The following is a 23,221-nucleotide window of genomic DNA, read 5'->3' as shown; positions in this document are numbered from 1 at the left end:
TATTCTCAAGATTGTGAATGTTATTTGTGTAGACCATGGGTCTTTTTAGGATCTTCTAGGGATTGTTGCTGTTTTTATTTTAGCAGGTAACCTGTTTCGGTTCAGACCATAAATTCTGTCCTACTTTCTGAAGGCATTGGTTCAGTGGAACTGAGGTTCCATTCTTTTGAGTCTTTTCTGTGATGGTTTAGAGCTCAGGGGTTAGTTTGAGACTTTTTCAGGTTTTTCAAATCTTGTTTCAGTTCTCCAAGCTTTTGATACATTGGTTTGGATCTGTCTCACAGTAGTAGCTCAGGGGTTAGGCTGAGAGTTGTGTAGTTTGTTTAAATCTTATTTCACTTTCAAAGTCTTTGCTAAGCTGGTTTGGGTGTATCCTCCGCACATACATAGCTCAAGTTAAGCTGTGATTTGTGTGGATTTGTACACAGAAATATGAGGTCACCTTCTTTGCCTGTCTCTTCTCCATGATTCCCCCACATTCTCTAGTCTATAGAGACCCCTTTTCCTGGTTTCTAAGGCCAGAAAGATGGAGTTTCTATGAGAATTTAGGCTGCCCATGCTGGTCTGTGAGTGGGGGGCCACCCTTGTTGCAAAGCTGCATGTGAGAGAAAAAAAAAACTGGGAAACATACCCCATGTGACTCACTTCTCCCAGTTTTAACTGTTCTCCACAATCCACCTGCTTTTGTTTACTTTTTGAGGTCCAGAGTTTTTAGTTGTAATCAGCAAGAGGAATGGGCCATAGTGGGTGTGTGCCACTGTGCCGGAACCAGGACATCTCTGTATTAAATTTGTAATATTGGACCTCGTCGTGTACAGAGCTGAGAATCAATTTTCCCTTTTTGTAGCATACTGACTTTGTAAGTTCCTGTTATTTTTTGTTTTCCCTATCCCCACATCCATCCCCTTCCTCCCAGAGACAACCATACTAACAAGTTTGATATTTGTCCTTAAATATTTATGAGTCCTCATAAAATAGCTAGTGCCGTTTACTTGTGTAATTGTTTTTAATTTACTGAATTGACATTGTAGTGTACATCTTGTTCTGTTTTTTTTTTTTAATTGAACAGTATGCTTTTTAGTTATGTTCGTATCTCTAGATGTGTAGAAATGGTTTATTGCTTCTAACAGCTACATAATATTCCTTGGCAGGCATCTATCACATTTTACTTTTATTTATTCCTAAGAATGGTCACCTTTGTTACTTCCAACTACCTGCTACCACAAACCTCTATGTATAATTGTTACCAACTGTACCTCTAAAGTGTTGTCTTGAATCTGTCAGTTTATCATCTCTACTACGAAACCTTAGTTCAAGTTCAAGCTTTCATCATCTCTTATCCGTACTATTGCAATAAACTGCTAACTCTTCTCCCTTCTTTCACTCATCCTCCATGGGTCATCTTTTATACAGCATCCAGAGTGTGACATTTCTAAACCATAAATCTAAGGCAGGCCTCACACAGTTAAGTTAACTGGAAGAGGAGTGTCTCAGAGATCTGTGGACTCCACTTTGAGAACTGCTGCTCTACCACACTTTGAGCTATCTAGAAGATACTTTGTCACTACTCAGTAATGTTTGTTGACTACATACTGACTGGTCTTAGATTTAGAAGTTTGGATCCAGCCGTATACCAGACTTCTGGCCAGCTTAACTCAGACAAGATAGCACCCTTCCTTTAGCTGTGGGATCTAAGTATCAAGTTGCCTAAGCAAGACAGGGTGCCCTGACATCAAGGTGTAGTGGTTACTGTTCCTCTGCCAGAGGAATAGGGAGGCCTGGACACACCTGCTTACAGATCCAGGGCATCTTCTAAAGGGTCATGGAACACCCTATTTTACTACTTTCTTTTCATTGATGGATTTAGGAAGGAATGCCTACTTGGGCTATAGAATGATCATTTACGTGGACTGCTTATGCTTTCTGATTATAGTGAAGTATAATAATAATTATGTATATTGTACTAGGTCAACTAATTTAATTGTTAGAAAATTACAATCTAAATTGTTTTTATTATCAGGCTTCTTCGTTTTTGCACAGGTAACCAACTTGGTTATCTTCTTATGATGTAATATAAGTAATAGAAACTTTACTCCAGACCCTCCTTTGTGGTATTTATCTTTGTGTCCTGTTAGCAGCAGGACCCAGTGCTCCATAAAGGATAATAGTTTCCAGTACACTATCCCTCATGATGACTCCTTAAGCGGCTCGTCATCTGCTTCTTCGTGTGAACTGGTGAGTGATTTTCCAGCCTCCTTCCGAAAGTCTGCCTACTGGATGAAGATGAGAAGGATCAAGCCAGCTGCTACTTCCCATGTTGAAGGTATCAGTATCAGTATCTTATTCCAAAGACAGGGAACTCTCTAAAGTTATATTTGAGGTATCTGTTGTAAATGGCTCTTAAAGTATTAAGTACCACGTATGTGTTCCTTATTAGTGGTTGAATTTTTATTTTTATTTTTTTTGGCCATGCCACTTGGCTTGTGGGATCTTAGTTCCCCAACCAGGGATTGAACCTGGGCCATGGCAGTGAAAGCGCCAAGTCCTAACCAGTGGACTGCCAGAGAAGTCCCCTGAAAATTTTTTTAAGGTGTTAGGCTGTCATATACTCTTAGCTTCATGAACTGTCCCTCTGTTTTACTGAGTGAAATTCTGCTGATCTTACTCCTCTAGGTTATATGGTATAGCCTTTCCTCTTCATACGAATTGAACTTTCTTTCCCGTTGTTCTAGTTTGATCCTCTGTTGAGGGTTTAGGCGCTAGTGTAAGGATTATTCTAAGTGGAATTTATTAGTGGTTATAGTCTGAAGGGTTCTTAGTAGCCCTTTATCTTGAACAGTTAGCCTCAAATCAGGATCAAACAAATCACACTGCCTGAAGGATCTTATTTTTCATAGGGAACAGTTGATCACTTGGGATGGAGAACAGTACAAAAGGAAAAGGGGAGGTTGAGTCAGTTAATGAAAAATTATACCAACTTCCCTAAAAATGTTACAAACACTTCTCTAAGACCTGTGCTTGCTGATAATCTTTCTCTTTGGTGGTCTTGTGATTGATGATTTGAAGATAGGCGTAGATGTTCTCATATAAACCATACTGAAATTTTGTTTTGTTTTCTTATGTTATTTCAGGGTCAGGTGGAGTATCAGCCAAAGGAAAAAGGAAACCCAGGCAGGAAGAAGATGAAGACTATCGAGAATTTCCTCAGAAGAAGCATAAGCTTTATGGTAAGGGAGTAACTTTGCTAATTCTTTTTCACTGCGTGCCTGGGCTTTATTCTCTGAAGGTGAAAGGGAGAGGGACCTTAGATTTTGGCCCTTAAGCACTTTTGAGCCCTTGGAATTTTTTGGCAAGGAATGGCCTCCATTCTGCCTTTGTTTTTTTGCTTTTTTTTAAATTTTGGCTACGCTGGATCTTCGTTGCGGTGCACGGGCTTCTCTAGTTGTAGCGTGTGGGCTCTCTAGTTGTGGCGCATGGGCTTCTCTGGTTGAGGCTCACGGGCTCTAGAGCTCGCAGGCTCAGTAGTTGTAGCGTGCGGGCTCTCTAGTTGCAGCGTGTAGGCTTAGTTGCGGTATGTGGGATCTTAGTTCCCTGACCAGCGATTGAACCCAGGCCCCTTGCATTGGGAGCACGGAGTCTTAACCACTGGACCACCAGGGAAGTCCCCCCATCCTGCCTTATTTTACCGTTTTCTTCTGTCATGACTTAAGGGAGTCATTTGGTTGAGGGAGTGGGGCCTAGGGTGTTGAGAAGAAAAGGAAAGAGATTTTGGTGCTAGAGAGGGGTCAGAAAAGGTGATGTGTTGGGCTTCAAGTTTCTGTCTTGCGTCAGGGAGGAAGCAACGGCCTAAAACTCAGCCTAATCCCAAAGCCCAGGCTCGTCGTATTCGGAAGGAACCACCAGCTTATGCAGCAGGTATGCTTTCTGTTGGAAGCTTTTTGAGATCTAGTTCTCTCATTCTGTCTTTTTTGTTGTTGTTGGTAAAGGAATGATGTACCAAAGCATTTTCTTAGGGAGGCGCTTATTAAGCGCATGGCTTTGGAGGTCAGTCATGTTTGTTCAAGTTTTGGCTCTTCATTAATTTTTTGACCTACCTCTTAATTTCTGCAAACTTCAGTTTCCTTGTCTCTAAATAGGAATAATAAAGGCAGTCAGAATTGTTGTGAAAATTAAATGGGATAAAAACATTTAACAAAGTCTCAGGCACATAGGAAACACTTAGCAAACTGATTGTTATATATCTCAGTATCCCATTCTTATATGCTACTATGAAAAATATTACCCATTGACAGTTATATGTCAGTAAAACTGGGGAAAAAATTATTGCTCATTTCTTTAAGCCACCGGGCTTTGGAGTGGTTGTTGGATGGTTTTGATCGTGGGGAATTGAGTAGGAGTTTCAGAAACTCTTCACTGTCTGAAAAAAATTATTTCTAGAAGTTATATATAGCAAGAGTCTTTCCCCCAGGAAGAGGAAAAGCCACTTTATGATACTTTTCCTAAAATCTGGGATTGTGCTTTTTGTTTCTGGAGAATACTGCAAATTGTAAGTGTTCCTTTCTCTCCTTTGTAGGCAGTTTAGAGGAGCAGTGGTACTTAGAAATTGTGGATAAAGGCAGTGTCTCCTGTCCTACCTGCCAGGCAGTGGGGAGAAAGACCATAGAGGGCTTAAAGAAACACATGGAAAACTGCAAACAGGTTAGATATTTTGTGGCATTTCATAACTGTAATGACTTTTTACCCAAACTTTAAACCTCTGGCACTGTGTTGGATATGCTGATTATTGTGGAGAAGAGGCAGCATTGTGTCATAGAGAAAACATAGACTCTGGAGTCTGACAGACTTGGGTTTGAATCTTCATTCAGGTACTTACTAGTTGTGTCATTTAGCTTTTTATGTGTGGACCTCAGTTTTCTCATTTATAAAGTAGAGATAGTTACTACCTTGTGTAGTCCATGAGAGGATAAAAAAAGAAATATTACGTGCTAAGTGCCTACCCCATTACTTGGCAAATACTGGCACTCAGTAAATGGTAGTTCTTATTATTTTGAAAATGAATAGCCTTTACCTCTTTGCCCTTGAGGACATGACAATGAGCTTTTGGGATTTTGAGATTCATTGACTATTATAGAATTTGGGAAATAAAGGAGATACAGACCAGAGCAGTTGAATAGGACTTTGTGACATTCTGTCTCTCTGTGGAACAGCCTGACCCTGAGCAGTGTTTTTTCCTTGTAGGAAATGTTCACTTGTCATCATTGTGGGAAACAACTTCGTTCACTGGCAGGGATGAAGTATCATGTCATGGCAAATCATAATAGCTTGGTAAGAGTGTGTTCTGTGCTGTGTGAGCCTATGTGGTATTTGGATGCCTTTACTTGGATGAATGTAGATAAATCAGTGGAGATGGCTAAGGCTCTGGGACTTCATGGGATGTTAAGTAAGAATACCCTTTAGATAGAAGAGTTACACACAATGAAATGTGGATACCTAGGTATTTGTGTTTAGGTTAGCCCAAAGGTTCATATCCTGGGAGGTAGAGGCTTTGAACTCTTAGTTCCTTTACATTCACTTCACTGTTTAGGAGAAGATGGAGAAAGCCAGGAGTCAGATAACTTAGATTTCATGGGCATCAGCTTAGGTACTAGTCCAGTCCTTGATTCTCCTATGATAGAATTTCTTTTCTGTATCTGTCTTGTCCATGAGTCATTTGCCTGTCTGCTTCTCTTGCTTTCTAGCCCATCTTGAAGGCTGGAGATGAAATAGATGAGCCAAGTGAGAGGGAACGTCTCCGAACAGTTCTCAAGAGACTGGGAAAGCTGAGGTGCATGCGTGAGGTAAGAGCCCAAAGACAGCAACTCCTTCTGCCTGGAGCCTCAGGTCAATGTCTTTCTGTTACTTGCTTCCATGTCTCCTACTTCTCCCTTACAGACCTGGTTTTGTGTCATCTTCCAGCATAAGAGCGACTTCTGTTTTTCAGGGTCTCCTGAATTCATTAACAGTTCTTTATTTTCTTTCTCATCTCCAGAAATTTGTTCTCCCTTTTCCCTTTGTTTGAAGGAGTTTCTTTGTCATCCTTTCTTTAGTGTGATAAAGAGGATTGTAGTAACCTCATGTGAGGAGCTTTGATATTGCTGGCTGTTTGATATTGGGGTGGAGTTGGATCATAGACCAAGGAGGAAGCTGTGACACAGACGAGGTATACAGTTCTAGTTTACTGATTGCTGACTAAGTTGATTGAATATCATACTTGGTGGTAGATAGGACAGCAGTTGGGCCAGGGACAAGGAAGAGTTGTGCGAATGGGAAATGCTGGAGAGGGTCTAGTGATATCAGAGCGTCTGTTTGTATGATGTGGCCGTTTAGAAGTTTAGAAATCATATAAAAATATGTAAGATTATAATATAGCCCTCTCTCCTTTGTTCAGAGTTGCTCTAGTAGCTTCACCAGCATCATGGGATATCTGTATCATGTCAGAAAATGTGGCAAAGGGGCTGCAGAGCTGGAGAAGATGACCCTGAAATGTCACCACTGTGGAAAGCCATATAGATCGAAGGCTGGACTTGCGTATCATCTGAGGTCAGAGCATGGGCCTGTGAGTACTGATTGCTTTCCAGACCCTGTTTGGGGATCTGTTCTGCGGTGACTGCTTGCCCCTGCATCTTTCCTACATCCTTGGTTCCTCATTTGTAGTCCCTTTTAATCTGAATGTTTTTGTTCTCTCTCTTCCTTGTTCTTTTGTGCTCTCCTGTCTGATCATTATTAGGTTAAAGAAATCAAAGTTCATTGTATAGTCTGGGCAGGAGTAAACTCATTACTATATTTTTAAAGCTTAAGGCATTCTCCCTAAGTGAGAAATTTTGTGGGATTCTATCCAGCCGATCACTCTATTCCAGTTTTTTTGTCTTGAATTTTTCTTTTCCTGATTACATTTCTAGGCTCCCCCACCTCGTTTTTTCTTTTTTAGCGTTAAGTTTCAAGATATAACTTACATATGGTAATTAATATTCATTCTTTTTAGTATACAGTTATGAGTTTTGACAAAAACATATAGTCATGTAATTACCACCATGATCAAGATACAGAACAATTTGATCATGCCCCCCAGATTCTTCTGTGTCCCTTTGTAGTCAGTTGTTCTTCCCATCCCCAGCCCCTGGCAACCACTGATCTATCTCCTGTCCCTATAGTTTTGCCTTTTCTGGAATGTCGTATAAATGGGCTCGTACAGTATATACCCTCTTGAGTCTGGCTTCCTTCACTGAGCATAATGCATTTGTGATTCATCCGTGTGTTGCATGGATCATTAGTTTATTCCTTTTTGTTTCTGTCTAGGATTCCACTGTATGGATATTTCACAATTTATCCATTCACCAGTTGAAGAGCATTTGAGTCATTTCTAGTTTGGGGCAGTTTTGAATAAGCTGCTATAAACATTTACATAAAGGTTTTTGTGTGAAAATAAGTTTTGATTTCTCTTGGGTAAATACTTAGGAATAGGACTGTTAGGTCATATGATAAGTGTATGTTTAACTTTGTGAGAAACTGCCAAGCCGTTTTCCTAAGTGGCTGTGTCATTTTGCATTCTCACCAGCAAAGCATGGGAATTCCAGGAGCTTTGCATCTTTATCAGCACTTGCCCTTGTCATGTTCATTTTTAAAATCCATTCTAATAGGTATGTAGCAGTATTTTACTGCCGTTTAAGTTTGCATTTCCCTAATGACTAATGATATTGACCATCTTTTCATCTGCTTATTGGCAATGTCAGTCTTTAATGAAGTTTCATCTTTAGTGAAGTGTCTGTTGAAATCCTGTGTTCATTTTATTGTTGCAGTTTTTGTTGTCTTGCTATTACGTTTTAAATATATTTTGAGTTTTTTACATATTCTGGACACAAGTCTTTTTTTTTTTTTTTTGGCGGTACGCGGGCCTCTCACTGTTGTGGCCTCTCCCGTCGTGGAGCACAGGCTCCGGACGTGCGGGCTTAGCGGCCATGGCTCACGGGCCCAGCCGCTCCGTGGCATGTGGGATCTTCCCGGACCGGGGCACAAACCCACGTCCCCTGCATCGGCAGGCGGACTCTCAACCACTGCGCCACCAGGGAAGCCCTTTTTTTTTTCACATCTTTATTAGAGTATAATTGCTTTACAGTGGTGTGTTAGTTTCTGCTTTATAACAAAGTGAATCAGTTATACATATACATGTGTTCCCATATCTTTTATTTATTTTTTTATTATTATTATTATTTTTTGCTGCACTGTGCAGAATGCAGCATCTGAATTCCCCGACTGGGGATCAAACCTGTGCCCCTTGCATTGGGAGCGCAGAGTCTTAACCACTGGACCAACAGGGAAGTCCCTGGACACGAGTGTTTTAGCAGATACATGTTTTGCAGATATTTTCTCCCAGTCTGTAGCTTGTCTTTGCATTTTTTATAGTGTTTTTCAAAGGGCAGAATTCTTAATTTTCATAAAGTTCAGTTTATCTTTTTTTTCCTTTTATGGATAATGCTTTTGTTGTTGTATCTAAGATATCTTTGCCCAATCCAGTGTATAATTTTCTTTTGCTGCATTATAACAATCACCATAAAATTAATGGCTTAAACAACACAACTGTATTATCTCACAGTTTATTAGGCCAGAAGTCCAGGTTACAGCATGGCTCAGCTGGTTCCCCTGTATAGAGCCTCACAAGACTGGAATCAAAGTGTCGGTAGGGCTGTTCCTTTCTGGAGGCTCGAAGAGACGATCTGTTTCCAGGCTCATTAAGATGGTTCAAGAATTCAGTTCCATTCAGGCATAGGACCTCATTTCCGTGTTTACTGGGAGATGTGCTCAACTTCTAAAGGCTACCTGCAGTCCCTGGCTCATGGTCCATTTATCTTCGAGTCAGCAACAGTATTGAGTCTCTCTCATGCTTGAAATGTCTCCTGCCTCTTTTTTCTGCCACACCTCTCCTACTTAAAGTCAACTGATTATGGACATATATTAGATTTATAAGAATATCTTCACATCAGCATCTAGATTAATGTTTGGTTGATTAACTGATGACGGTAGCCTCACCAAGTTGACACATCAAAAAACCATCATGCCCAGGATCACAAAACGTTCTCCCTAGGTTTCTTCTAGAATTTTTATACTTTTATGGTTTACATTTATGGCTATGATCCATTTTGAATTAATTTTTGTATATGGGTTGATGTTTATTTCTTTGTATATGGGTATATCTTGACTTTTAACCACTTGCACTTATTCCAACACAACAGATTTTATCCTGCTAAGAAGCTTTTTACCAGTAAAATATGCATTAAGATGGTAGAGCTTTATACTAGCGGTTAGCAAGCTAGTAAGTAGCTTTCTTTTCTTCCTTTTTTTTTTTTTTTTAATAGCTCTTTCTATATGAGAGCAGGAAGGACAGCCTTTAATCACTGGATCTGATGGAAGCCATTTCTCAGGCCTGTGTTTTACTGTGTCTTATTCTTGCAGATATCCTTCTTTCCAGAGTCAGGACAGCCAGAGTGCTTGAAGGACATGAGCTTGGAGGCAAAGAGTGGGGGCCGAGTTCAGAGGCGTTCTGCCAAGATAGCTGTATACCACCTGCAGGAGCTGGCCTCTGCTGAACTGGCCAAGGAGTGGCCTAAGAGAAAGGTGCTTCAGGATCTGGTGCCTGATGATCGGAAGGTGAGGCAGAAAGTAGTATTAATTTTGAACCATTATGTCTGATACTGGGCTTACCACATACAGAAAAGTAAACACACTTGAGTGAGTACATGATAGACAATATTTTGCTCCTTTATCCTTGGAGATGGAGTATATCTGATCCAGCTTCAGTGTTTGGATTCATGTAGGTCCTAGAGTGACAGTCTTTTCAGAAGTTCTTTAAGGAGCCCTCTTAATTTTAGGCTACTTCCATGGTGAACCTGACTTCCCAGGTCACTTTTTTGTTTGGTCTTTGCCCAGTATATTTCCACTTTGTTAGTTCATATGTAGTAGTTTAATATTTAGTTTAGGTGGGTGTTTTCAGTTTGTTTTTATAGCAGTAGAACCCCTTTCCCCACCTACTTTTTTTCCAAATAATAAAAGCTTATGTAAAACACCAGTATATAAAATAACTAAAAATGGAGTTGCTCTGAGTAACTAGGGGTAGTGAGCCCAAAGGCTTGTCTACTTAGCCTTCTCCTTGATACTTTTATCATTCCCCTCCACGGCCCCAAATGCACTTCTGAGGGGTGCAGAGCCCATCTTGGAAGCCTTTGGTTTAGAATAAACAGATCATAGAGGGAAGGAGCCCTATTTGGCCAAGAGGAGACAAGGAGTATATGACAGTGGAGTAGTCATGGGAAGGGGTTGGAGGGCTATACAGTAAGGACTAAGATCAGAGTTAAGGGTCTGTTACTCTCCAGGGTGTCAAGAAGAATAGTTTAGATTTGGCCTGGTGCTTTGACCCATGTGAGAGGAATGTTATGTATTATAAGAAAATAGGTCAAATCTAGAAGTTAACACTTTTTCTTATTTGGTCTAAAAATCAGTCCTACTGGTGTCCAAGAAGTTGGATCCTATTTTTCAATATCAGAACATCCTTTCTTGTTTCAGACTTATTGCCACTTTTTTCCTGCCACAGGCTAAAGTACATGGTTATCTAAATTAAGTTTAGATGTGAATTTTGCACAGTGATATATATCTTGTGATATTGCAGTCCAGTTGCTTTCATTTTGCATGGTATGCGTTAGAGAATTTGTTAGCTCACTGATAAGTTTTGGTATTGTTACCTAGCAGATACTTTCTCAAAATCATCAAACAGTTTTATATTTTGACCGTGTATGGGTTTTAAGGCATAATTATTTTTTTTTAACATAAAAACTTAATTTTTTGGATTGTGGTTCAAAAGTCAAAATGATGACAAACATTGAGATATCTCACTCTCATTTGTCTTTTTCCTCTCCTGTATCTATGATTAACCATTCTTATTAGTTTCTTGTGTGTCCTTCTGGTGTTTCTTGATGCAAACACAAGCAATTTGATTAGGAAAACCTCCTGTGTTTTCCTTTACTCTCACACTACTACACACTCACAACACTTCTGATACCAGATGTGTGGGGTTTTCCCACACTGGCCAATTCTCCAACACCAGCTGGGTATCCTACAATTTAATATAGTCTGACACTATCTACTTGGAGTTAATATCAGATCATATAAGTTAAGGGCTCAATCCCACAAGACTGCTTCAACTTCATATTCCAGTCATAAGTCCCAGGTTGTCAACTTGTACTCTGATGGATTGGCTATAAATTGGGGTTCCCATGACCCCTTGCTTGGGTTTGATAATTTGCTCAAATGATTCACAGAACTCAGGGAAACACGTTTACTGGTTTATTATAAAGGATGTAATGAAGGGTACACATGAACAACCAGATGAAGAGATACATAAGGTGAGGTCTGGAAGAGTCCTGAGCATCAGAGCTCTTGTCCTGTGGAGTTGGGGGTGTGTCACTCTCCTGGCACATAGATATGTTCACCAACCCAGAAGTTCTCTGAACCCTGTTATTTGGGGATTTTTATGGAGGGTTCATCGCATACGCATAATTGATTATTAACTCCATTTTCATACCCTCTCTTCTTGCCAGAGAATGGGAGGTGGGCCTGAAAGTTCCAAACTTCTAATCATTGCTTTGTCTTTCTGGTGACCACCCTCCTTCTAGGAGTCCACCAAGAGTCAACTCATTAGAACAAAAGATGCTTCTGTCACCCAGGAAATTCCAAGAGATTTAGGACCTCTGTGTCAGATATTCCTATAACTGAGGAAATTACAAATTTTAGGAGCTCTGTGTCAAGTACCAGGGTCAAAGACTAAGTATTAGCAGGATCTAGGGCACAGAGACCAATATATATTTCTTACTATTTTACGAATATATATTCCTTTTTAAAAAACCTTTATATTTTGAAATAATTTTAGACTTACAAAATAATTGCAAAATTAGTACAGAGTTTCCATGTGCTCTTTACCCAGCTTCCTCTAATGCCAACATTTTACATGTAAGTATAACAGGATCCCATCAGCATCCCATCAGGATTCCACATTTAATTTTGTTTACTGTGTCTCCTTAGTCTCCTCTAATCTGTTACAGTTCTTTGGACGTTCTTTGTCTTTTGTGCCCTTGACACTTTTGAAGAGACTATCTGGTTATTTTGTAGAATATCCCTAATGTGGGTGTGTCTGGTATTTTCTCAAGATTAGATTGAAGGTTTTATGTTTTTGGCAAAAATGCCTTCAAAGCAATGTTGGCCCTTCACAGTGGACCATATTAGGAGGTATATGTATCTTTTTACTGATGATAGTAACCTTGGTCACTTGATTAGGTGTCCAGTTTTATCCATGGCAAAATTACAGTTTTCCCCTTTGTAAATTAATAAATATTTTGTGTGGAGATTGAGACATTCAACTAATCTGCCTTATTATGCTTCTGCCTACTTTAGCATCCATCAGTGATTCTTGCCTGCAACAATTATTTCTATTGTGTTTTAGTCTAATGATGATTTTCTGTTTCCATCATTTCTTATTCAATGTTAATTGGAATTCTCCTGTGAGAAAGATCTTTTTCTTCTATTAATTTATTTATGTAAGTATGGAGTCATGGATACTTACTTTATTCTAGGGTTATAATCCAATGCTATTATTATTTTGCTGCTCAAATTGTCCCAGATTTGGCCATCAAGGGCTCTTTCAAGTGGGCTCCTGTGTCGTTTCAGCATGTCCCTATCACTTTTTGAGCACTTTTTAATTCTCTGACACCATGAGATACTGTAGGTGCATCTTGTATTTTTCTTGCCCCAGCCCTGGAACCAACTGTTCCTCTAAGGAATCCTACTTTCTTTTATTGGAGAATATATTTAGAAACAAAGATTTGAGTGCTAGGTGTACTCATTCCTACTGGGATGTCATTGCTTCTGGGTCCTCTTGACGGATAGAAATATGACATTTATGTATGAATATTCATGCACACATACACATAATAGTACTTATTCTATATCTGTCTGTTTAAAGCCATGATTCATCTCCAGTCCAACACTACAAGTTTCATTCACACCTTCTTTTTTCCTTACTTATAACTCCTTTCTCTAGTAATGAGAATCCTGGCTGTCACTGTCTACAGTATATTTATTTATTTGCTCAATCCTACTGTAACATGAAGTAGTTTCAGAATTGTTAACCCATACCTCTGTAAAAAACAAATTTACTAACTAGAGACTAATATTTATATATAGTTTTTTTAATCTTTAGCCTTAGCATATGTAGTCAAAGTACTGTTTTCCAAAGTTTCTTAGGTTGGTTCCCACCTCCCCCACTCCTTTCATTATGTTTCTCATTTGTAATAATTATATTTCTCGTTTGTAATAATAAGGTTCATGTGTTACTCTTATTACATTTTGGGTTCCCCCTACATCCTATTTAATTTAAAGCATTCATGGGGGAGTAGCCAAAATGGTAGAGTAGTACAACTGTGAGCTCACCTCCTCCCATGGACAGACCTGTTTACAAAGCAACTATCTTTGAGGATGAGGTGAAGACTAGCAGAAAATAGCAGTTATATCCACAACTAAAGATGTAAAGAAGGAACTACAACAAGATGGGTAGGAGGGGCAGAGACATGGTAGTCAAGACCCATATCCCTGGATAGGTGACCCACAAATGGAAGAATATTCACAACTGCAGCGGTTCTCTCCAAGCTGTGAGGGGTCTGAGCCCCATATCTGACTCCTCCCCAGCCTGGGGGTCCTGCACTGGGAAGATGAGCACCCAGAATATCTGACTTTGAAGGCCAGCAGGGCTTGCATACAGGAGAGCCAGAGGGCTGTAGGAAACAGAGACTGTCCTCTTAGATAGCACACCAAAAAACCTCACGCACTCCAAGACCCATTACAGAGACAGTAATTGGAAAGAAGCCTGAGTCAGACCCACTTGCTGGTTTTGGAGAGCCTGCCAGAGAGGCAGGAGGCAACTGTGACTCCCCCAGGGGAAACAGTCACTGGTGGCCGCCATTTTGGGGAGCTTGTTTGACTGCGAAGACACCGGTGCTGGCAAGTGCCATGCTGGAGTCCTCCCTCTAGCCTGTGAGCACCAGGGGCTCACCACCCACCAGCCAGTCAGCACCAGTCCCAGGACCGGCTCAGGCTGAGCAGCTACCACACTGGGACCCAGCTCCCTCCACCTCTGGGCCCAGGACCTGGCCCCACCCACCAGCAGGCCTGCACCAGCCCTGACACCCCTAGAGCCTGGCCCTGCTCACCAGTGGGCCAGCACCAGCACTAAGAGCCCCAGGTTGCACAGGCAGCTTTTCTGGGACCTGGACCTTCCCAACAGTGGGTTGGCACCAGCCCCAGGACCCCCTGGGCTATGCAGCCAGCCTTACTGGACTTGTCCCACCCACTATCAGGCCAGCATCATCCCTGGGTGCCCCCAAGCCTGGTAGCCAGCCACCCTAGGACCCAGTTCTGCCCACCAGCAGGTCACCACCAGTCCCAGCGCCCCCTGGGGACCTGCTGTCAGCTGCACTGGGACCCAGTCTTGCCCACCAGTGGGCTGGCAGCCACTGCATGAGTCAGGGCCTAGCAGCCAGCTAGACCAGGTGCCAGCCCCGCCTACCAGTGTGCCCGCAGTAGCCAGCCCCACCACAAAAGAAGGGCTCACATAGCCCACATAGGGGGAAATCCCTAGAGCGTATTGTTCCGGTGACCAGAGGGGAGTGTGCTACTAGGTGCCACAGGATGTCTCATACATAAGGCCACTTCTCCAAGATGGGGAACTGTAACTGACCTGTCTAATACATGTAAATAAACACAGAGAATTAGGCAAAATGAGAAAGAGGACTGTGTTCCAGACAAAGGAACAAGACAAAATCCTGGAAGAAGAACTAAGGAAAGAGTAGATAAGCCTTCTACCTGATAGAGTTCAAGGTGATGCTCATAAAGATACTCAGTGAAATCAGGAAAAGAATGGACGAATACAGTGAGAAGTTTAACAAAGAGTTAGAAAATATAAAGAAGAACCAAAGAACTGAAGAATACAGTAACTGAAATAAAAAATACACTAGAAGGAATCAACAGTAGATTAGATGATACAGAAGAACAGAAGAGTGAACTGGAGGACAAAATAGTAGAAATCACCCAAGCTGAGTAGAAAAAAGAAAAAGGAATTTTAAGAAATGAAGATAGTTTATGAGAACTAACATTCACATTATAGGGGTCCCAGAAGGGGAAGAGAGAGAAAAGGGGGCAGAGAATTTATTTGAAAAAATAATAGCTGAGGGCTTCCCTGGTGGTGCAGCGGTTGAGAGTCCGCCTGCTGATGCAGGGGACACGGGTTCGTGCCCCGGTCCGGGAGGATCCCACGTGCCGCAGAGCGGCTGGGCTCGTGAGCCATGGCCGCTGAGCCTGCGCGTCCGGAGCCTCTGCTCTGCAACGGGAGAGGCCACAACAGTGAGAGGCCCGCATACCACAAATAAATAAATAAATAAAAATAATAATAATAGCTGAAAACTTCCCTAACTTGGGTAAGGAAACACATATCCAGGTCTAGGAAGCATAAAGAGTCCCAAACAAGACGAACCCAAAGAGGTCTGCACCAAGACACATTGTAATTAAAATGGCAAAAATTAAAGACAGAAGATCTTAAAAGCAGCAAAGTAACTAGATACGTACAAGAGAACTCCCACAAGACTATCAACTGACTTTTCAGCTGAAACTGCAGGCCAGAAGGGGGTGGCACGATTTATTTAAAGTGATGAAAAAACCTACAGTCAAGTACTCTTCCCAGTAAAGCTATCATTCAGATTTGAAGGAGAGTTAAAAGGTTTTACAGATAAATAAAAGCTACAAGAGCTCAGCACCACTAAACCAGCTTTATAAGAAATGTTAAAGGAACTTCTCTAATCGGAAAAGAGAAGACCACAACTAGAAATATGAAAATTACAAAAGGAAAAAATCTCTTTGGTGAAAGCAAATATACAGTAAAAATAGGAAATCAACCACTTATAAAGCTAGAAGGAAGGTTAAAAGACAAACTAGTAAAATCATCTATGTGCATAAGGGATATACAAAACAGAAAGCTGTAAAATATGTCAAAAACATTTGAGGGAGAGAGTAAAAATGCATGGTTGTTAGAATGCCTTCAAACTTAAGAGAACATCAACTTAAAAGAAAAAAAAATGTATGGGCTGCTGTATGTAAACCTTATGGTAACCACAAACCAAAAATCTGCAATAGAAAAAAGAGAAAGGAGTCCAAAACTATCACTAAAGATAGTTATCAAATTACAAGGAAAGAGCAAAAGAAGAAAAAGGAACAAAAAACAGCAACAAATACCCAGAGAACAGTTACCTAAATGGCCATAAGTACATATCTATCAATAATTACTTTAGACGTAAATGGACTAAGTACTCCAATCAAAAGACATAGAGTAGCTGAATGGACACAAAAACAAAACATGTATACATGCTGTCTAAAAGAGACTCACTTCAGATCTGACTGACTGAAAGTGAGGGGTGAAAAAAGGTATTCCATGCAAATGGAAACAAAAAGAAAGGTGGGGTATTTATATTTATATCAGATAAAATATTTATATCAGATAAAATAGGTCTTAAAGACCGTAACAAGAGACAAAGGACATTACATAATGATAAAGGGATCAATCCATATTTATATCAGATAAAATATTTATATCAGATATTTATATCTGATATTTATATTTATATCAGATAAATATATTTTTATCAGATAAAATATTTATATTTATATCAGATAAAATAGATCAGATATTGATATCAGATTAAATAGGTCTTAAAGACCATAACAAGAGACAAAGGACATTACATAATGATAAAGGGATCAATCCAAAAAGAAGATATAACAGTTGTAAATATATATGCACTCAACGTAGGAGCTCCTAAATACATAAAGCAAATGTTAACAAACAAAAAGGGAGAGGGACTTCCCTGGTGGTCCAGTGGTTAAGACTCTGCGCTCCCAGTGAAGGGGATGTGGGTTCAATCCCTGGTTGGGAAACTAAGATCCCACATGCCGTGTGGTATGGCAGAAAAAAAAAGGGAGGGGTAGAAATCGACAATAACACAATATTAGTATGGGACTTTAACACCCCATTTACATCAATAGACAGATCATCCAGACAGAAAGCCAATAAGGAAACACTGGCATTAAATGACACATTAGACCAGATGGACTTTATATGTTTTATATATATAACATTCCATCCAAAAGCAGAATACACATTATTTGCAAGTGCACATGGAACATTCTCCAGGATAGACGACACGCTAGGCCACAGAACAAGTCTCAATTTAAGAAGATTGAAATCGTATCAAGCATCTTTTCCAACCAGAAGGGTATGACACATGGAGGCTAAGCGATATGCTACTCAGCAACCAGTGGGTCACTAAAGAAATCAGAGGAAACTGAAAAATATCTGGAGATGAATGAAAATGGAAACACAATAATTCAAAATCTATGGGATGCAGCAAAAGCAGTTCTTAGAGGGAACTGCTAAATTCTAATGATACAAGCCTACCCCAGGAAACAAGAAAAATCCCAAATAAACAACCTAACCTTATACCTAAAGGAACTAGAAAAAGAAGAACAAGCAAAACCCAAAGTTAGTAGAAGGAAAGAAAGAATAAAAATCAGAGCAGAAGTAAATGAAATAGACACTAAAAAATAAATAAATAAAAAGGAAACATCAATGAAACTAAAAGCTGGTTCTATGAAAAGTTAAAAAAAACTGATAAACCTTTAGCCACACTCATCAAGAAAAAAGAAAGTGACCAAATAAATAAAAGGAAAAAGGAAAGGTTACCACTAACAACAGAGAAATACAAATGATCATAAGAGACTACTATGAATAATTACAGTATATGCCAATAAAAAGGACAACCTAGAAGAAATGGATAAATTCCTGGAAACATCCAATCTCCCAAGACTGAATCAGGAAGAAATAGAAAATATGAACAGACCAAATTGAATCAGTAATTTAAAAGCTCCCTACAAACAGAAGTTCAGGACCAGATGGCTTCATAGGTCAGTTCTACAAAACATATAAAGAAGAGTGAACACTGGTCCTTCTCAAACTGTTTCAAAAAATTGAAGAGGAAGGAACACTTCTGAACTCATTCTATGAAGCCAGCATCACCCTGATACCAAAGCCTGACAAAGACACCACAAAAAAAGAAAATTACAGGTCGGTATCACTGATGAACATAAAGCAAAATCCTCAACAAAGTATTAGCAAATCTATTCAACAATACATTAAAAGGATCATACACCATGATCATGTGGGATTTATCCCAGGGATGCAGTGATGGTTCAGTATCCACAAATCAATCAGTGTGATATACCACATTAACAAACTAAAGAATGGAAAGTATGGGGTTATCTGAATAGATACAGAAAAACTTTTGACAAAATGCAATCCATCTATGATAAAAATTCTCAACAAAGTGGTTACAGAGGGAACATACGTCAACATAATAAAGACCATCTGTTACAAGCCTGCCAGTAACATCCTACTCAATAGTGAAAAGCTAAAAGCATTTCTTCTAAGATCAAGAAGATAAGGATGCCCACTTTTATTAAACATAGTTTGGAAGTCCTAGCAACAGCAATCAGACAAGAAAATAAAATCAATGGCATCCAAATTGGAAAGAAGTAAAATTGTCACTGTTTGCAGATGACATAATACAATATAGAGAAAATTCAAAGGATACCACAAAAAGCTATTAGAACTGATCAATGAATTCAGGAAAGTTGCAGGGTACAAAATTAATACACAGAAATCTGTTGTGTTTCTATACACTAAAAACGAGCTATCAGAAATCAGAATTAAGAAAACAATCCCATTAACAATTGCATCAAAAAGAATGAAATACCTAGGAATAAATCTCACAAAGGAGGTAAAAGACCTATACTTAGAAAACTAAGACACTGATGAAAGAAATGGCAGACAACAGAAACAAGTGGAAAGATACACCATGCTTATGGATTGGAAGAATTAATATTATTAAAATGACTAAGAAAGAGGAAATGCTTATAAATAAAACCAGTTTTGTACTGTGATTTACCAAAGGTTCTTTAGGTTACCTTTCTTACTTCCTCCATTAACCTCTATGGGCTTGGATCTGTTCTTCTGTCTCAGAGAATCAGTTTCCTTTCAGATGCTTCCATTTTTCAAGCAGGAGGACTGTGTATTACCAATGGTGAACTTTGCAAGAACTGTCTCTACAGGTGTTAACTCTTCTGGAAACTAGTTATAGTTGTAAGAAGAGACTAACTGGTGTCAAAGCATGAGAAAGGAAGTGCTAGGAATAATTCTACTTTTGCAGTATAAGCAAAGAATAGATGTTCTATTCCCTGAGTTTTCTCACATTCTTTCAGGTTGAACCTTAATCTTTTTGTGTTAGAATTTTTAAAATATCAAAAATTAACATGATGTCATTGAAGAAAAATGATAAATGCAGATAAGCAGGCAAAAAATGAAAATCACTCAAAATTCTAGCACCCAGAGAATACCACTGTTAACATTTTGATTTATAGCCTTTGACCCATATCCATATATTTCTATTGAATATGTAATATATATATGTCCCTTGAGTATAATATATACATATTATATATATATTATATATAGAGAGGGAAAATTTATATTGCTTTCTCTTTTGTAACAAATATTTTAACTGTATAATGCTCTGTCACTAGCTTTTTTTTTCCAACTTTAGATGAAATGTTATATCTGAAAGTCTCCTGTCCTCTGTCAAAAATCAAACTATTTTAAGACAGAACAATAGGCAATTATACTTACGTGTTTCAGGAACTTTAAAGGATCTTACATATTATCATTTTTGTGTATGAAAATATACTTCTGCAACTCTAGAATTATATGAACCTGAAGAGTTATGTAATTCTGTTACTTTTGGGGTATTTTGGTTGAAAGTTGGATTCCTCCAATAAAATGTTTCTTGTCTTGTAGTTAAAATATACTCGTCCTGGGCTACCGACCTTCAGCCAGGAAGTACTACACAAATGGAAGTCAGATATCAAGAAGTATCATCGCATTCAGTGTCCTAACCAGGTGGTTCTTTCTCATTCATTTATTCACTAAATGTTGATCAAGCATCTGCTGTTTGTTTCAGTTATTTATTCCTTTGTGACAAAACACCTGAACTTTAGAGGCTTAAAACATCAATTACTTTGTTAACGATTCTGTAAATCAACAATTCTGTCAAGATTCAGAAGGCAGTTGTATATGGCACCAGCTGGAATCATTCATGGGTTGCATTCTGCCGGAAGCTCTGATGGGGCCTGAATGTCAGGTGGCTTCTAAGCAGCTACTTCAGCTGGGAGATTGATTGTCCATATGGCCTCTCTCTCTTGCATGGTAGTTGGGTTACCAGTGGGGTACATGGTGACTGAATTCTCAGACAGAGTATTCCAAGAACATAAAAGCAACAGCTCAGATCTCTTAGGCCTAGCTTCAGAATTTGTTCAGCCTCATTACCATAGCATTCCGTTGGTCAAAAAAATAATAGGACTTATCCAGTTTCAAAGGGAGGATAAATGACTCACTTCTTGATAGGAAGAGTGGCAGAGAATTTCCAGGCATCATTAATCTACTACAGCTGTATATGCAGTACTTTGGGGAGGAGTAGATATATAAGAAGTAAGAGACACATTTGCACTAAAGAAAGCTGATTTTTGGAAAAACTTGAGCATACAGTTTTTTGTATTTTTGTAAGTATCAGAAAAGTACTAGGGAACAGAGTGTTTTAAGCTTTTTTAAACAACTTTTTTACCTCTTTTTCTTTTCTTGGTTTTCTTTTTGTTCTTTGGCTTACATATTTTTCTGTGTGGTTTGTGGTGCAATTTATTGGGTTTCTTCCCCCCTCCCTCCCCCCGCAAGGGTACAGTGGGTTAGTGCAAATGGCCAGATTGCTAAGAAAAGGATGCTGTTTGGTGTGGTCTTCACATGATTTCTTTTTCTCTTTTTCAGGGCTGTGAGGCTGTCTACAGTAGTGTATCTGGCCTTAAAGCTCACCTGGGCTCTTGTACATTGGTTTGTAACGTTCTGAACTATTTATCTTAACATGACCTCTAAAATAGTCTGACATGGAAGAGAATTCAGATTCGGTGAACAGCTGGTTGTCCTGTTTGCTATTATCTTCAAAGGCTGGTTTAGTTTAGTTTTGTTTTTTTTTGTCCCAAAGATCCTCGGTCTGTTAATTGGGTGGGATGCCAGGGTATGTCCAAGATGCAGAATGGGCCAAAATAGCCGTAAGTCATATCAATGAAAAAATTTGGAGAAAAATATATAGTTCTGAGTCCCTACCAGGGATTTAACTTCTTCCACCTGAGCGTCTACCACACTGCGCCTGCCCTATCTTATTGGGCCTTCAACTTCCTAGAATCAACTTACATTGTGCTTATCTGGATTGGTGAAGATCCTCAAACCCATCTGAACTATTCTGGCTTCTGGGGATGGGAGGTGCGATCCCTGGGTGTTAGGCTAACAGCCATTCACCTCACTGAATCTTTTCCATGTTGACCCCAGTGCCCTGCAACCTACCAGTCATGGGGATGGCTGCCACTTTCCATTCCCATTCAGAAGTATCTCCTCACACAAAATAAGCACCATGGAAACCCGAAGCTTCAGGAGCAGAGAGAAGTCTCAGTCAAGGCAACAAGGGAGTTGGAGACATCCAAACCAGATCTGTCCAGGAATGCTTAGGAGTTCGTCATCTTGATCCTAGTTTCTGAGTCATTCAGCTAGATCTTATGGAGGGTACTCTTCTAATTCTGGATTCCTAAGGCACTCTTTGCAGCAGTGGATTGATTCTAGTGGGAAGAATTGCGCATTGGTGCCTCATTGAACTTAAGGAGTTTGATAATTTGAGGGGAGGAGCCAAGAGAACCTGCAAGTGAAGTGGAAGACATAAGGGAAGATAGAAAAACGTGACATGTTACATAATAAAATTAGGAGAACTTCAGGTTGTGTTGGGGAGGATCAGTGGGGTCAGTGTTTGGTATAGAACTGCATTAGGATAGATGTGTTATGGTCATAGTATGCCCAAACTTGTTTTCCTAAATATAGTGGTGTTTCGGATTTTCTTCCTTCTTCACTTTGCTGAAGTAGTATCTCCTCTTTTCATCTCTGACAGTCCCTACCTATTGCCCAGGTATGTGTTCCTGAATTTACCCTTCTCTTTCTTTCTTTCTTGAAAATAGGGAACCTTTGTGGCTGGAAAATACAAGTGTCTTCTATGTCAAAAAGAATTTGTGTCAGAGAGTGGTGTCAAGTATCACATCAACTCTGTCCACGCTGAGGTGAGGTTTCTCCTTTCCCACAGTGTTTTTATATTCTTGTGGACCCCATGAATATGCCACAAGGGATGGGAATTTTGTGCCTGTTATTATAGGCTAAGACTGTCAGAGAGACTAAAGGGTCTACATTAGAGTTTAAAAACTTCCTAAAATTAGGCGTGTAATAGTTTTTTTCTGTGAAAGCATTTAAAATCACTGTGGGTGTGAGCATCCCTGACTCTTCTAGTTATCTTAAGTCCGATTAAATCAGACATCTGGGAACCAGGCTGCATTTACACCTTTGGAATTCTTGTTTCACAGCAATGTCTGTGCTCCTGTTTTCCGGTATTCCAACATCTTGGAGCAACCTGTTTTGAATATTGTTGAAATACCATATAGAAACAATGTAAAAGATGTTATTGAGACAATTGAGGCAACTTGAATACTAGCTGTACTACTAAGTAATATTAATGTGTCAATGTTAATATTCCAAAATGTGATAATTGTATTGTAGTTATGCAGGGGAATGCGCTTGTTCTTAGGCAGGTACATGATGTTTTTAGGGATGAAGTATGTCTGTAGCTAAATTGTGAATGGTTCAGAGGAAGGGAGGGAGGGAGGGAAGAAGGGAGAGAAGGAGGGGAAGAGAGAGTAACAATGGTCAATCTAGGTGTTCATTGAACTATTGTAACTTTTCTGGAAAGTTTGTAAATTTTCAAAATTAAAAAATTCTGTTAAAAATGCTTTAAGTTCAGAAGGTCAAGAGTTTTCTCTTGGGGAAAGTTTTTAGGAGTCCAGGTGAACAGAGAAATTCTCTACCATATAATTAAATACCTTATTGCAAAAGCTCAAGGAGTAGAGTGTG

At 39.5% G+C, this 23,221-nt stretch overlaps 1 protein-coding gene across 4 annotated transcripts in view; it reads left to right on the top strand.

Moving 5' to 3' along the window:
* Window positions 1-23,221, top strand: part of ZNF512 (zinc finger protein 512) — a 35,312-nt gene that overhangs the window by 8,784 nt on the left and 3,307 nt on the right. The window contains exons 3-13 of one of the 4 annotated variants that reach the window (XM_033838824.2): window positions 2,139-2,323; window positions 3,132-3,227; window positions 3,832-3,915; window positions 4,574-4,698; window positions 5,239-5,325; window positions 5,739-5,837; window positions 6,428-6,595; window positions 9,487-9,681; window positions 20,030-20,131; window positions 21,050-21,112; window positions 22,282-22,380. In XM_033838824.2, the coding sequence (XP_033694715.1) occupies window positions 2,139-2,323; window positions 3,132-3,227; window positions 3,832-3,915; window positions 4,574-4,698; window positions 5,239-5,325; window positions 5,739-5,837; window positions 6,428-6,595; window positions 9,487-9,681; window positions 20,030-20,131; window positions 21,050-21,112; window positions 22,282-22,380 (1,303 nt within the window). Of the gene's footprint in view, window positions 1-2,135; window positions 2,324-3,131; window positions 3,228-3,831; window positions 3,916-4,573; window positions 4,699-5,238; window positions 5,326-5,738; window positions 5,838-6,427; window positions 6,596-9,486; window positions 9,682-20,029; window positions 20,132-21,049; window positions 21,113-22,281; window positions 22,381-23,221 lie in introns of all 4 variants that reach the window. The other 3 variants (XM_033838823.2, XM_033838826.2, XM_033838825.2) reach the window with 3 other exon arrangements.

This window comes from Tursiops truncatus, chromosome 14, assembly GCF_011762595.2.
Source record: "Tursiops truncatus isolate mTurTru1 chromosome 14, mTurTru1.mat.Y, whole genome shotgun sequence".
Taxonomy (NCBI): domain Eukaryota; kingdom Metazoa; phylum Chordata; class Mammalia; order Artiodactyla; family Delphinidae; genus Tursiops; species Tursiops truncatus.
Note: the sequence above shows the minus strand (reverse complement) of the source record. Positions and strands in the feature narration are given on the sequence as shown.